Source organism: Seriola aureovittata, chromosome 19 (genome assembly GCF_021018895.1).
Source record: "Seriola aureovittata isolate HTS-2021-v1 ecotype China chromosome 19, ASM2101889v1, whole genome shotgun sequence".
In the NCBI taxonomy this organism is placed as follows: Eukaryota; Metazoa; Chordata; class Actinopteri; order Carangiformes; family Carangidae; genus Seriola; species Seriola aureovittata.
Genome location: NC_079382.1, coordinates 2,802,531 through 2,815,932, shown reverse-complemented (window position 1 = coordinate 2,815,932; position 13,402 = coordinate 2,802,531). Strand labels below are relative to the sequence as shown.

Sequence of the window (13,402 nt, the reverse complement as noted above, 5' to 3'; positions counted from 1 at the left end):
AGTCTAAATGATGTATGTTCACTTAAGTGACCATGTAAAGTGACTTCAGTAAACCACAAATCACACAGGATCAGAAAGAAGCAGGAAAAAAGGGAAGCTGGAGTCACAACACTGGTGCATTTCAAGCTCTTGCTCAAAAAGAAATGTTACATAAGTTTGACTATTAGCATAACCATTCTAGCTTCCTGTTGTTTGGTCACTGTAATCTGTTTCTACTTCTCTCTGCTTGAACAAATGAGCCTAAAATAACATTTCAAAGGAGGAGAGATGGGTCAACACATCACTGAATCTATATTTTGGCTGAATTATAAGCAATACAACAATTCAAATGGATATCCATTTATAATCTGGTGTAATGTTTGTCAGTTGTGGTGATTTTTGCTGTTACAGAGGTCGGATTTTTGTTGTTTCGAATTACCATATCATGTAATTTTATTCATTTACTAGTAGATTTTCTCAATGAAATCTTTATGCAAATAGCTGACTGAGCTGACTCAATGTAAAACCTCTACTGCTCTCACTTTCACTGTTGTAAAGCATGAAAGTGTGAAATTTATGTGATTACAGCATGTTTAAAATCAAAAAAATACCTTTTCAAACATACGACAGGGCTCAACATGTTAACACGAAATCTGGGTCAGATAATATCAGCTGTTTTGCTGTTTTGTATAAAGAGAAGGGATGCTGATACGGTTTTGGGAGGCAGTAGCTGGTTCTTACCGTGGCCGGGACATGTGGGGACATGTGGATGATCCTCGGGCCTCCTTCCATCTGATGGAGGAGATGGCGCTGCGAAAACTGGGAGCTGTGGAGGGTGGAGGGACACGACAAGGATAAGAATGAGAGGAAGCATGTGAGGGGGGAAAAAAGACAGAATAAAAGAGATTGTATAAAAATCATCTGTGTAGAATAACATTTTCTGTCTGATATGTGCTGTCCATCATTCGAAAATTTATTTGGAAATGAATTTGGAAACAAGTTGGAAACAAAATGTCTCCTGCTTCACTGAAAACTCCTCTCAGTGTATGTGTGGTGGATGCTTCGAATTTCTTACACTTGTGTAAGATGTAGACATTTAACGAGAGAGTAATGTTCACCGTTCAGCAGGTGAATGCGAAAACAACCTCTGCACACATATCAGTCTGCGCAGTGACGTCAACAACATGCACAGGAACTAACAATAAGCAAATCACATCAGGGACCTGAACAAAAAAGTAGTTCATTCATTTATTTCACATCTTGCACTGTAACATCTGTAGTTAGAGATATGAAGCAACAAGAAAAAAAGACTTCAGACAGATTTGCCAAAGGAAACAGGCATATCACAAATCTACAACGAGTCTGACGAATCACCTGTCAGAACTGTCTCTAACAGTTTGATGTTGATGTTGGTGTGACCTGCACCATGCTACACAAAGTACACAAAGATGGCACAAACAGACACACATACACATACACACATTCCAACACTCATATACCCTCATTATACACACACATATTCTCACATTATGCATGCATGTGTGTGTCTGTAAATACATATATATATATATATATATATATATATATATATAGCACATAGGCACTAATCATAGCAGCACAGGAGCAGGCACTTCTTACAAGATCAATAGAGGAGGGGGTTTACCACACCAGACAGGACCCCAGGTGCAGGCTGTGCAAAAATGTTCCTGAGACAGCCCAGCACATAATAGCAGGTTGTGAGATGCAGGGAGGAACAGCAAACCAAGTGGCTGGCATAGTGTACAGGAACATCTGCACCGATTATGGGCTGGAAGTCCCACTGTCAGAATGGAAGACATTGAAAATGGGCGAGCCAAGATCCTGTGGGAAGAACACGAGAAGCTCGAAAAATACCTAAGGCTTAAAGGGGAGCTAGAAAAGATGTGGGGAGTAAAGGCAACAGTGGTGCCAGCGGTCATCGGAGCACTGGGGGCTGTGATCCACAAACTGGGAGAGCGGCTCCAGCTGATTCCAGGTACAACATCTGAGGTCTCTGTCCAGAAGCGCAATCCTAGGAAAAGCTAAGATACTGTGCAGAACCCTCAAACTCCCAGGCCTCTGGTAGAGAACCCGACGTTGAGGAAGATTTTTATTTATTTTTACATGTTTATTGCTTTTTTAAACAATGAGCATAAAGAAGAACATACAACCCCCAACCCACAAAGTAAGTGCATAAGTAAATAAAATAAAATATAAATACAGCAAGGGAACAGTACAATATATTTTACAATATAAAAACTAAAAAAAAACTATTAGAAAAAGGAAAAAAGAAAGAAAGAGAGAAACAGGGTGGCAATGGCCCCATCCAGAGGGCAGGAGAGGTCACTGACTGCTTTGATGAGTCTGAAAACAATGTGAATCCCATGTTGTGGCCTTCACAGTCACCAGATCTCAACCAGCTGAACACCTGAGAGATTTTGGACAGATGTGTTGGACAACGCTCTCCACCACCACTACCACCATCAAAACGCCAATTGAGGGAATATCTTTAGGAGGAATGGTGTTCATCCCCTCTAGTACAGCCCAGAGACTTTATTCACATCATTTTGCACTCTCATCGTCATCCTGTTTCTCCACTCATTTTTCAGGTTTCACCTTTAATTTGTCACCTGTCTGTATGTGACAACTTTGGCCTTGACAGGTTCACGTATACAAATGATCATTTTACGCCATTCACATTCATAAAGTGTCTTAATATCTGGTGGTGAAATCAGAAAAACTCTTCAAAAAGTGTCACTGGCCATTAGCAAATGCCTTAAAGCAATTTGACTATCATCATTGTTGGAACTGAGTAGACTTTTTTCCAACCCATTTCCAATTAAAAAAAGAAAGTGTTGGATATAGATTTTATGCATTTAAAGGAATCCAGATCAAATACTCAAAGGAGGAGCTTTGCCAGTCATAAAGTACCTACCTGCTCAGAGTTTATCACTGTCAGCACGGGAGGTGAGGCACGCCACAGAGAAAAAGCGTAGGCAGGAAATGTCAAACCTTCAAGAGATGAAGAGATAAAGAGAGGAGAGAGACAGAGTTTAGATTGTCAAATAAGATGATCAATTTCTAAGAGCTAAAGCTGTCTGAAAGGAAATACAGGCTGAGCCCAAACCACTGCTCGCAACCAACCAACAGTATTTCCACACATGCTGATTACAATAAATTTAAGAGACATCTCTCCTAGGACACCTTACTCTAAGTGCGGAAAAAGTAAACAACTGAGTGTGTGTATGCTATCGTCCTCATTACTGCCGCTTTAAAAATTGTACTTAAGAATAAGCAAGGCATCCATGTTGTAATAAAGCCTGTCAGTTTCTTATAGCCAAGTCCTGAGTCATGATAAAAACTAGAATCACCTCCTCTTGGCTGCCTGCCTCTGCAACTCACACTAAATTCAGGTTACATCCTTGCTTATCCAGAGTCATATAATATTAATATATTAGTTAAAATATTAACCAATTGTGTGAAATGCTGTCATAATTGCTGTGTGAATTCTTGAGTAATGAAAAAGTTTTTCTGAGGTCACCGGGACCTTTGACCTTGGACCACCAAAGTCTAATCAGTTCGTCCTTGAGTCCAAGTGAACATTTGTGCAAAATTTGAAGACGTTCCTACAAGGTGTTACTGAGATATCACGTTCCCAAGGCCAAAACTATGTTTTGTCAGGTCACCACACCTGTGACACACACCTGCTCGGGACAGTCTGGCCGCAGTTTCCACTGAAGATAATGGCCTTGATATATAATATATAACAGCCTTCTCTATATTGGTGTCATTTCTAATTTGTAAAATGTAAATTAAGGGTGAACTGCTACTGTTTGTTTATTCCACTTATTTAAATATAGATAGATAGATAGATAGATAGATAGATAGATAGATAGATAGATAGATAGATAGATAGATAGATAGATAGATAGATAGATAGATAGATAGATAGATAGATAGATACTTTATTTATTCCCTAGGAGAAATTCATTTGTCCATTAGCTCATCATTATTATTATTAATAATAATAATAATAATAAAAACAGTTCATAATAAATAACAATAATAATTAGATTAGTCTACATCCTTTGGCTGAGGTGTTGTATAGTCTGATGGCAGTGGGAACAAAGGATCTCCTGAACCTCTCAGTGAGATGAGACGTTTGCTGCAGCTGTAGCTGCTTCTCTGTCCTGCCAGAATGTTGTGGAGAGGATGGTTGGTATTGTCAAAGATGGCCTCCATGTTACATTGCATGCATCTCTCCACAACGGTCATGAGTGAGTCCAGACTCCTGCCAAGCACAGACCCAGCCTTTTTGTCCAGTCTCTTTGTGTTCATGTCGGACATGCTGCTGACCCAGCAGACTGCAGCATTAAAGATACACTGTCCACCACTGACTGATAAAACATGTGCAGCATTTCACTGCAGACGTCAAAGGACCTGAGCCTCCTGAGGAAAAAGATCAGCTTTAATCTGCTCTTCAGCTCATGTTGCTCACACCTGAGCTTCTCCCTGTCTCCATCCCTGAAGGCCTCCTTTTTCTGGTGTTACTGGTGATCCAGGGTTTGTTCTTTGGAAAGCAGTGTACAGTCCTTGCTGGTATTACAGTGTCAATATAGACGGTAAGGTAGTCTGTGGTACATTCAACCATCCTATCAAGGTCAGGGTCCTTGCTTTTATCATTTTCCTGTGACTCCAACAGGACATTCCAATCTGTGCTCTCAAAACAGTCTTTTAGAGACTCACTGGCCTCCGGGGTCCAGTTGCTGAATGAGCAGGTGGTTGCAGCCTGCCTCAGTACACAGGGTTTGTAGGAAGGCTGAAGAAAAACCAGAATAAGATCTGATCCTCCAAGTGGTGGTAAAGCTGAAGCAGTGAAGGCCTCCTTGACGTTTGCATACAAAAGATCCAGTGTCTTATTTTCCCTTGTGGGACAGTCAACACACTGAGTGAAGCCAGTCAGGTGAGACATGAGAGTGACATGGTTAAAATCCCCCGATATAGCAATGAATGCATCAGGGTGCTGGGTGTGTACTCTCGCAACAGTCTCGTGGATGACGCCACACGCGACTGCAGGCTCTGCTCGTGGCTGAATGTAAACAACAATGGCGACGATGTGTGAGAACTCCTTCGGTGCGTAGTACCATCTAAGATCAACTGCCAGCAGCTCAATATCCCTACAGCAGATCTTCTCCTTCACTTTGATGTGACTGGGGTTGCACCATCTATTGTTGACAAGCAGTTTTGTGGTGTGCCCCCTGTGTGCTGTTTTTTTGTCTTTCAGGTTACTTATCTCTACTTTGCATCTGTTTTCATGCTTCCATTTGCTGCTGTCGCACACGTATAGCATACAAAGAGCTCACTGTATGGGCTCTCAATGCTTTAGCAAATTGGAGAGTATTGTTTTCCTTTTTCAGGATGATAGGTGTATAATTGAAATTATGCTGCCATCTTAAAGAGGAACTTGACACCACTACGTTGTAAAACCAATGTTGCAATGACTGACAGATTCACACATGAACACACACCGCTAATAAACCACATCTGCAAACGTGTCTAGATACAGGTTTTGTTGCTCAATGTTGAACTCTTTTTGTGCTACGTTACATCACTTCTAGAAGCAAAATATGATGAAAGGCAAACTAGTAAGTACTAGTAAGTGGATGGCTTTCCAAAGAATTCAAGTTTATGCCAAAGCTTCAAATCACTAGTATGTAGGTTGCTGTGTCTTACAGTTGCTTGTCAGTGAAAACAGCAGCAGAGACCAGGAGGGAGAAGAGTCGAGGCTACTTTAACCTTTTAAAATACATTCCAGCTTACCTGTGGGACGCTTTAGTAGCGCCACTTTAAGTGTGTTTTTGATTCGATCTCCACACAACCTGGGCAAATTATGAATTGTTTGACAGCTCAGTCTCCTGATTCTATCAGTGCTAATCATTTTAGGATCATATCACTGCAACAGCTGTTGGCACAAAATAGGTTCAGACTTATATATATTCTTTCCACACTAAAGGTCTTATTACAGGCCTTATGGTCTCGTTTTTATGCCAAAAAAATTGGCGATGTAAAAAAAACAAAAAAAACAACAAAACATTTCTACCATGTTTGTTCCTCTGTATCTGCTTTACTCACTCTGACTTTTTGGTTGTAAAATTTAAAGAGGTACACTTCAAAGGAGGCCAGGGTTATGATTGTAATCAAAAGGGTTGAAGAGGTAACCTTTTTGTTTTGGATACATTATTTTCGGGCTTGTGCACAAAAAGGAGGTGTGTCTGCTAACAGGTTAATGTTTAACTTCAAAGGAACAAGATGTTTAAAAGCTAATGCACTCAGAACTCTGTACAATGACTCTGTCTTTGATGGGGATGTGGTATACCCCTGTTTCTTCAGTGTATGGTATAGCCTTCACCTCTGAAGCTGTGTGGTCCGTTGGCCTGTTTTGTATTTTTTATATGTAAAAAAGTTCAATAAAGATATTGTCGAAAAGAAAAACAGCAACAAAACAAAAGCATCCCAAGCTTCTTCTGCAATGCGTCAACCAACCAAATTGTTTTGAACTATTTGAGAGTCAAGGTTGATCTCAAACAGGTTACAATAAACGAAGAAAGGTTTTGGTTGAAGATGTGTCACTGTTCATCATAGGTGGACTTTTTTATGCAGAAATGATCGACGATTCAACAAAAGGTGTATAAGGTGTCGGACTAGAGATGAAGATATTACTTCTCTGCAGGATGCAACACACAAGGGCATCTAGGGAAAGAGGATGTGGCTTAAAGATTACTTCAATTGTTATTCAACCATCTGTGTTCCACTTAACTAAGTGTGGTAAAAAATAATAAAATAGAAGCTTATATTTCCCAGAAAGTAGTAAGTGAGTGATGTCTATACACAAGAATGGATGAAGTCATGTTTTCTGGCTTAACCTCATCCTTATTAATCACAATAAAAAAAATGTAATCACAACAAATAAAATATACATAATGTACTGTATGCACAGTAGATGCATTCTTTTCTCTATATAACATCATGAGACCTGATAGGTCATTTTCTTTAAAGGACATGTTTTCCTAACTTATTGTCATCATATCCAAGTGTAATGCTTGACATGTGCAGGCAGGATGGTTTCCTATAGACAGCCACCTGAGGAATTTCACAAGCGCTGCCCCCGTTCTGCAGGAAAAAACTTTGAACAGCCAGTTTCCAGTCACTAGTTTCTGTGTAAAACAGAAAGCGATAGTAGAGATGTGTCGTCGTCCCTTATCTTAGTGTTAATATCTGCTGTACAAAAGTCCTATGAAGCTTGGTGCATTTCAGATGATGAAACCAACCTCAGTGAGATAATCCCCTCTCTTTAAACCACACCTCCAGCTGAGTATAAATTCTTCCTCTCTGAAGCATTGCTGGAAGCCTGACACAGAAAAGCCTGACAGACGCACCAAGACGGGGTGTTTCCTCTTTTTTTTTTTTCAATGTATGCAATGCGTTTACAGTGCATGTTCGCTCAGTGCATTTTGGCACAACCGGCTGAGTCTTGACAGAGCTCCAGAATCGCTGGGAGGCTCTCAGAAGGGGACTGCTGTATTTGAAGGATCACAGTCTGAAGGGGGAACCCAGTGCCAGAGGAGAGGAGACTCTGGGTTACAGGCAGCTACAAGTGACTCCAAGATGAAGGATTTAACTTTGTGATGCCTGCCTGGATACATCTTTAACACTTCTCCTTTCTATTGCTGTGGCACTATATTAAACAGGACTTTGACTGCAATCGCTCCTACCACTGTGGAAGCAGGATGATTTCCACTGTTACAACCGGCCAACCAAGCATGACTATGGGTCAAGCTCCTGACAACTGCAATGTACCCAACCTAGTCACATATAAAACCCTCTCCTGGGTGATGATTGGAGAGTTTGTGCTGGGGCTGCCGCTCAACCTGTCGGTCCTCTACATCTTCATCTTCAGGTATGAGGAAGCACAATCTTGGCCAAAACCAGCCTAACACTTATCTTAATAAGTGATGGCTCACCACCTAGTGGGAATTTCCTGGTATTTAGAGTGATTCAACCGTAATATCACACTAAACCGGAAAACAACGCTGAACTTATCTTATAAGCATTGCAAAAGCAAGTCATTTAAGTTGTATAGAATTCACACACCTTATTTTAAATGACTGTAATAAGACTAAACAGACAATTCAGTCCAAATTTAGGATGCTGCTTCAAAATGTCAAACACGTAATACGATAGCAATTTAACTTCTTTAAAATGTTATTTAAGAACAACAAAAAAACGATATGTTGAATCCAGTGCAGATTAAACAGGATGAGCCATGTGTGCTATGACAGTGGTTCCCAACCTTTTCCAACACACGGCCCACTTGAAAATCTCAAAAATGTTGGCGGCACACATCCGACCCCATAAGGATATGGAGGCCAAATAATGACTTCTCAGAGCAAAAACAGGGGAAGCTCAATTTTGCTCAAGCTTTTGTTTTTCAATTGTTGATTCACTATCTGTCTCTGGAATCTTTTAATTCTTCCTGTTGCCAACCAGCTAACCTTTTTGATACTGCAGTTTTTGCCATGCATGGACTAATCTTTTAGCTCTCAATCACACTGAGATAACAAACAAGTATTTAGTGTTTTTAGTTTTTTTAATTATAATCACCAAAATTGTTCTGTTTTGCAAACGATTTGTCGGGCCACTTGCAATACCTTCCCACAGGCCCACTGGTTGGGAACCACAGTGCCATGAGATTGACTGATAAACATGTGTTTAAACATGTGGAACATATTGTGCTGGGGATGAGGAGCATCCCAGCAGGCAGCGTGCAGAGTCAGCGTTTTCTTTGGCACAGCCGTACTATTTCCATCCACTGATATAAACAATGCAAAAAGGAAAGCGGTGGTTAATTATGAAATCCTAAGACATAAAATATAAACGTCACATTACTACACTAACACATGCATCAGTTTGTCAACAGAGAACCGAGTCTTAAACATGAAGCAGTTTTCCTGTTTTCCAGTTTATTCTTGAGGCAGAATAAACTCTGTAGCAGTGAATTAAATAACTGTTTTGTGATTTTCTTCCTCTTTAGATTCAAGTTCTGGAAGAACAAAAGCGTCTTCCTCTTCAATATTGTGGTGGCTGACTTCTTGCTGGTGGCCTGTCTTCCTGTGAAAGCCTTCCATTACCACAATGGCTTGAGGCGCAGCGACGATAACACTGTGTGTAAGATGATGCTCTTCATGCTGTTTCTCAACCGAGGAGCCAGCATCGCCTTCCTCATCATCCTGTCCGTGGATCGCTACTTCAACGTGGTCCACCTTGGGCGGCGAAATTTTGTCAAAGTGTTGAAGAAATCGCCCCAGATTTCCATCATCATTTGGCTCCTCTTGCTGCCCCTCACCATCCCCACGATGCTCAAGACCTTTGAGTGCTGCAATAGCCATGGACGAACAAATGAGACATCCTTTCACGATGTGACAGACACCTTCAGAGAGGTACTTTTTATTTCTATCTCTTAATTTTGTTTAGTTTGTAGCATGGCTGAAAAGATAGCTGTAAAAATAAGGCTTAAATGTGACCATAAACAACAGCCCAATATATACTAAGGCAAGCATACAAAAGCTAAACACTTAATAAGAACCTGAGTTATTTACACAATCTCACCCAGACTTCCTATACAGCTGACAGTCAGCACAGCACCGTGCGCTTTAATGGTTCATCTAATTCCCCTTTGTCTGGGCAACATAAAAAAATGTATCCACGATTTTAACCTCTGATGTGTTCTGCAGTAACTGTCTGAGGCCTGTACACATGTCGATTTATCTATCAGTCATCAGCAGGAAGCTTATCAGCAACTCTTCTGATTATCAATTAATCCTTTATTAATGATCTTATTAGTCATTAGCCAAAATGACAACAATCCAGCTAGTAAACTGAATATCTTTGGGTTTCGGTCGGACAAATAAAGACAACAGAAGAATTTTTGACAGACATTTTTCACACATTCTGAACATTTCATAGACCAAACTAACTGAAAAGTAGTTATAATTCATTGATAATGAAAATAATCATTATCTGCTGGCCTAATATTTAGGGCTTTTAGAGATTTCAGTGTTTTAAATTCTAAACTGTTTCTGTATTTAAATCACAAAAATGCTGTACTCCCAAAATCCAGGTTAAAAATGACTTAGAATTACTTAAAATCTTATGTTTATCAGACATCATGTTGCTATAATAGCAATTTCTTTAAAGGTCCCATATAGTATAAAGTGAAATGTCCATGTCTTTTTGGATTATAAAGCAGGTCTAGGTTCTATATTAATACTGTGAAAGTATCAAAGCCTCAGTCCACAGAGAAATGCACACAGCCTGTATTCAGAACCTGAGCCTGAGCCATCTGGACCCACCATCCAACCTTGCAGGATTTGGTTTCTCCGAGTGTTCACCTGAAATCTGCCATTTTTTATTCGATCACTCAGAAAACAGTCAGTCTCACTGACCTGTTGTTACTAGAGCTCCAGAGAGAATGCTAAAAGAGGAAATGTAAAACTACATTGAGATGGTGTTTGGTTCTTAAAACCACAAATATATCTTCTTATGGATATCAAAATTAAACACAGAAAAAGTGTAAAATATGGGACCTTTAATGTTCTGCAAAAAAAAAAAGTTTAAAGATGAGCCAGAAAACTCAACACCTGGAGAAGTAATTTTTTTCTCTTGACTGCAGATATGTGAAGGTTAAATTTGCGGTACAGGGTACTGGCCGTCATACTCATAGCCTCTGTTTTTTCTTTTTTTTTTTTTTTTTTTTTAAATCTCTTTAAGATCGTCTTCTTCACCCAGATCCTCATCCCGTTTATCATCCTCGTCTACTGCACGGTACGCATCGTCAACAGGCTGAGGAAGAAGACGGTCGGGGAGAAGACCAAACTGAGGAGAGCTGTGTGGGTGGTCATGTCCGTCGTCGTCGTCTTCTCCATCTGCTTCCTGCCGAGCACCATAGCCAGAGTGGTGCTGCTGAGCGTCAGGCTGTTAGAGAAGCAGGACGCAGAGAACATAGTGGTGCAGATCTACGACGGCCTCATGGTTTTGTCTTACACTGACTGCCTGCTGGACCCGCTGGTATACTGCTTCTGTAACTCAGGCTTTAAGGATGCTTACATATCCACTTTCTGTCCCAAGTTCCTTCAGGAGAGACTGCTAACTTCTTACACAGTTAACGGGACTGGAGGAATGACAACAACTACAACTTCTGCAACCAGAACCAATTCTTTGCCAATACTATAAAAATGATTTCCTGTTTCCTTTGAACTGTGATTAAAACCATCTCCAAGGAAGTATCTGCAGTTTATCTACCATTGTGCGTGGGTATTTCCACAGACGATGGCAGATTAGACTTAGTGTCTGGAAGAGTCGGGCAGAGCAATGCTGATAATTTAAGGTCATCAAATACCCTTTACTAAAAGTCTGATGCAGATGTAGTGGGGGTGTACCACGACACACTTCTTCCACAGAGTCAGTAATCTGTGACAATGAAGCACAACATTTTTTCCATGTAATCCTCCATTATATTATATATCTTGAATAACCTTTTATTGCAGCTAATGTTATGTTTGCTTTCTCAACTTCAATGTGTAATACATATGCTCAATAATGTTGTATTAAATATATAAGTTAAGTTAACTGGTTTTAGTTGTTGACTTCTCTCTGCCAACAGTTATCCTGCTATCACTGCGAATTAATCAGATAAGGTGCAACAAACAAAAGCAGTCAGACAAATCAGATAAGAAAGAAGTCAGTGAGGTGTTCTGTGAAGAGGGCTGTTCATCCAAAATTACTGCAAACACAAGTGTGGGTGTATAGGGCATTAAAGTGAATTAATCACTAATATGTCTTCATGTTACAGGGCTTTAAAACATTTATAAGAATATGAGACAATGTGTTACATACAATTTGAATTTGTATTTTTTTATTTATTAGGATTTATTCAGAATCAGGTGTTAAGGAGCTGAGAGGATAACTCTGTGACTGCATATTCCTGCATATGATGGCCCCTGAAATAACAACTAAGTACTGATGGTATAGTATAAAAAAAGCCCAACATACTGTTTACTACTGCTGTTGACATACTTGTTCAAAGCGGCTGTGCTGTACATTTACCCTTGCAGGGTTTGCAGAGCTCTCATTCATCACTCTAAAACTCATCTCTGTGTGTTACCCAAAATACCCCAAACCAGTTTGATCTGTTCTCATTGGTTGTTTACCCTCTGTGCAACATATTGTGAACTCTTTTCACTGACAGTCAATGACCGATGTGTCACTGATCATCCATGGTGCTGCCTCTTTTATAATCATTTTCATGTCTACGTTCTGGGGTTTAAAAGAGGTTAAAATTATGTAACGACGACATCTACAAAAATGTCAAACCCAGGTGAACGACCTTTTAAACTTCGCCTCGCTCACAGTGTATATATCTTGGTGATTTGATTATCAAAATTGAGTAATTATTATAACACTGAGATGCTGACTGGAGATCTTTGTATATCGATTCTGTAAATACACAGAATACAGGTGATACGGTTCGTACAACTGCACTGAAGTAGTTGTGTGGCCTTCAGGGTCTGCAAGAGAAGAGTGTTGTCTTTTCTCAGCAAAACATACTGTTACATACACAAATGAGCAAAACCACCTTCCTCTTTTTCCAATGGTGTAACATTACTCCAAACAAGTACAAAGAGTAATACCTCCATATCCCTGGTGCACCCCTATACATCATTACAATGTCCAAACATTGGCATCGCTGATCTGCCTCTTCTGGCTCCATTTTCTACCCCTTTGCAGGAAAGTGCTACAGTTTGCTCAGGTTGTGTATGTGTAAATGTTGGCAGAGACTCCAATCACACTTAGAACATGAAGCCATCTAGGGTCAGATTACAGGTCAGATACAGCAAACTGAAGCGGCATGTTCCCACATCTGTGTGCATGCATTAGCCCTTCATTACAACACTTTTTTCAACTATGTTTTACTTTGAGGTGTGAACCCTTTTCTCTGGGCAGGCTAAATGGGTGTTGCAACAGCAGAGTTGGTTGCAGCTGTCAAGTTGAGGCTAGTAGCCCCAGATCAGGAATATCACAGCAATCAAAACAACAGAGCAAAAGAAAAACAAATGCTGAACATCAGTGTTATTGTTGCTGCCTTCTTTGCATACTGTCTCTGTGCCTCGTCTAATTTTTTTAAATCCTTTAATAACTCATGTCTCAGCCTCAGACTGAAAACAGTTTTAAGGAATTTATCTCATTAAGATAAATGACAACTGATTTTAATCAAAACTTTTCTGCCTTTGTTCAAAGGTATCTCCTAAACTGAATCTGCTCTGTACTTGTAAGGTTTGCATTTGTTGGA

The 13,402-nt window shown here is 40.0% G+C and overlaps 2 protein-coding genes across 5 annotated transcripts in view; one reads left to right on the top strand and one right to left on the bottom strand.

The window, feature by feature from the left end:
- Positions 1 to 13,402, bottom strand: part of si:ch211-140l13.3 (uncharacterized) — a 39,209-nt gene that overhangs the window by 22,911 nt on the left and 2,896 nt on the right. For all 4 annotated transcript variants that reach the window (XM_056405590.1, XM_056405589.1, XM_056405591.1 and 1 more), the window contains exons 4-5: positions 2,933 to 3,009; positions 721 to 805 (exon numbers count right to left, since the gene is read on the bottom strand). In XM_056405590.1, the coding sequence (XP_056261565.1) occupies positions 721 to 805; positions 2,933 to 3,009 (162 nt within the window). The remainder of the gene's footprint in view (positions 1 to 720; positions 806 to 2,932; positions 3,010 to 13,402) is intronic.
- On the top strand, positions 7,140 to 11,682 carry LOC130187736 (12-(S)-hydroxy-5,8,10,14-eicosatetraenoic acid receptor-like). The gene is made up of 3 exons (XM_056405594.1): positions 7,140 to 7,954; positions 9,089 to 9,494; positions 10,825 to 11,682. Exons 1-3 carry the CDS (start codon positions 7,785 to 7,787, stop codon positions 11,284 to 11,286), a joined length of 1,038 nt encoding a protein of 345 aa, XP_056261569.1. The 5' UTR covers positions 7,140 to 7,784; the 3' UTR covers positions 11,287 to 11,682.

Excerpts from the sequence above, each read along its gene's own strand:
- LOC130187736 (XM_056405594.1), top strand. The coding sequence starts at position 7,785 with ATGATTTCCACTGTTACAACCGGCCAACCAAGCATGACTATGGGTCAA. Across the intron at positions 7,955-9,088 it reads CTCTACATCTTCATCTTCAG|ATTCAAGTTCTGGAAGAACA; the intron begins GTATGAGGAAGC and ends CTTCCTCTTTAG. Across the intron at positions 9,495-10,824 it reads TGACAGACACCTTCAGAGAG|ATCGTCTTCTTCACCCAGAT; the intron begins GTACTTTTTATT and ends AATCTCTTTAAG.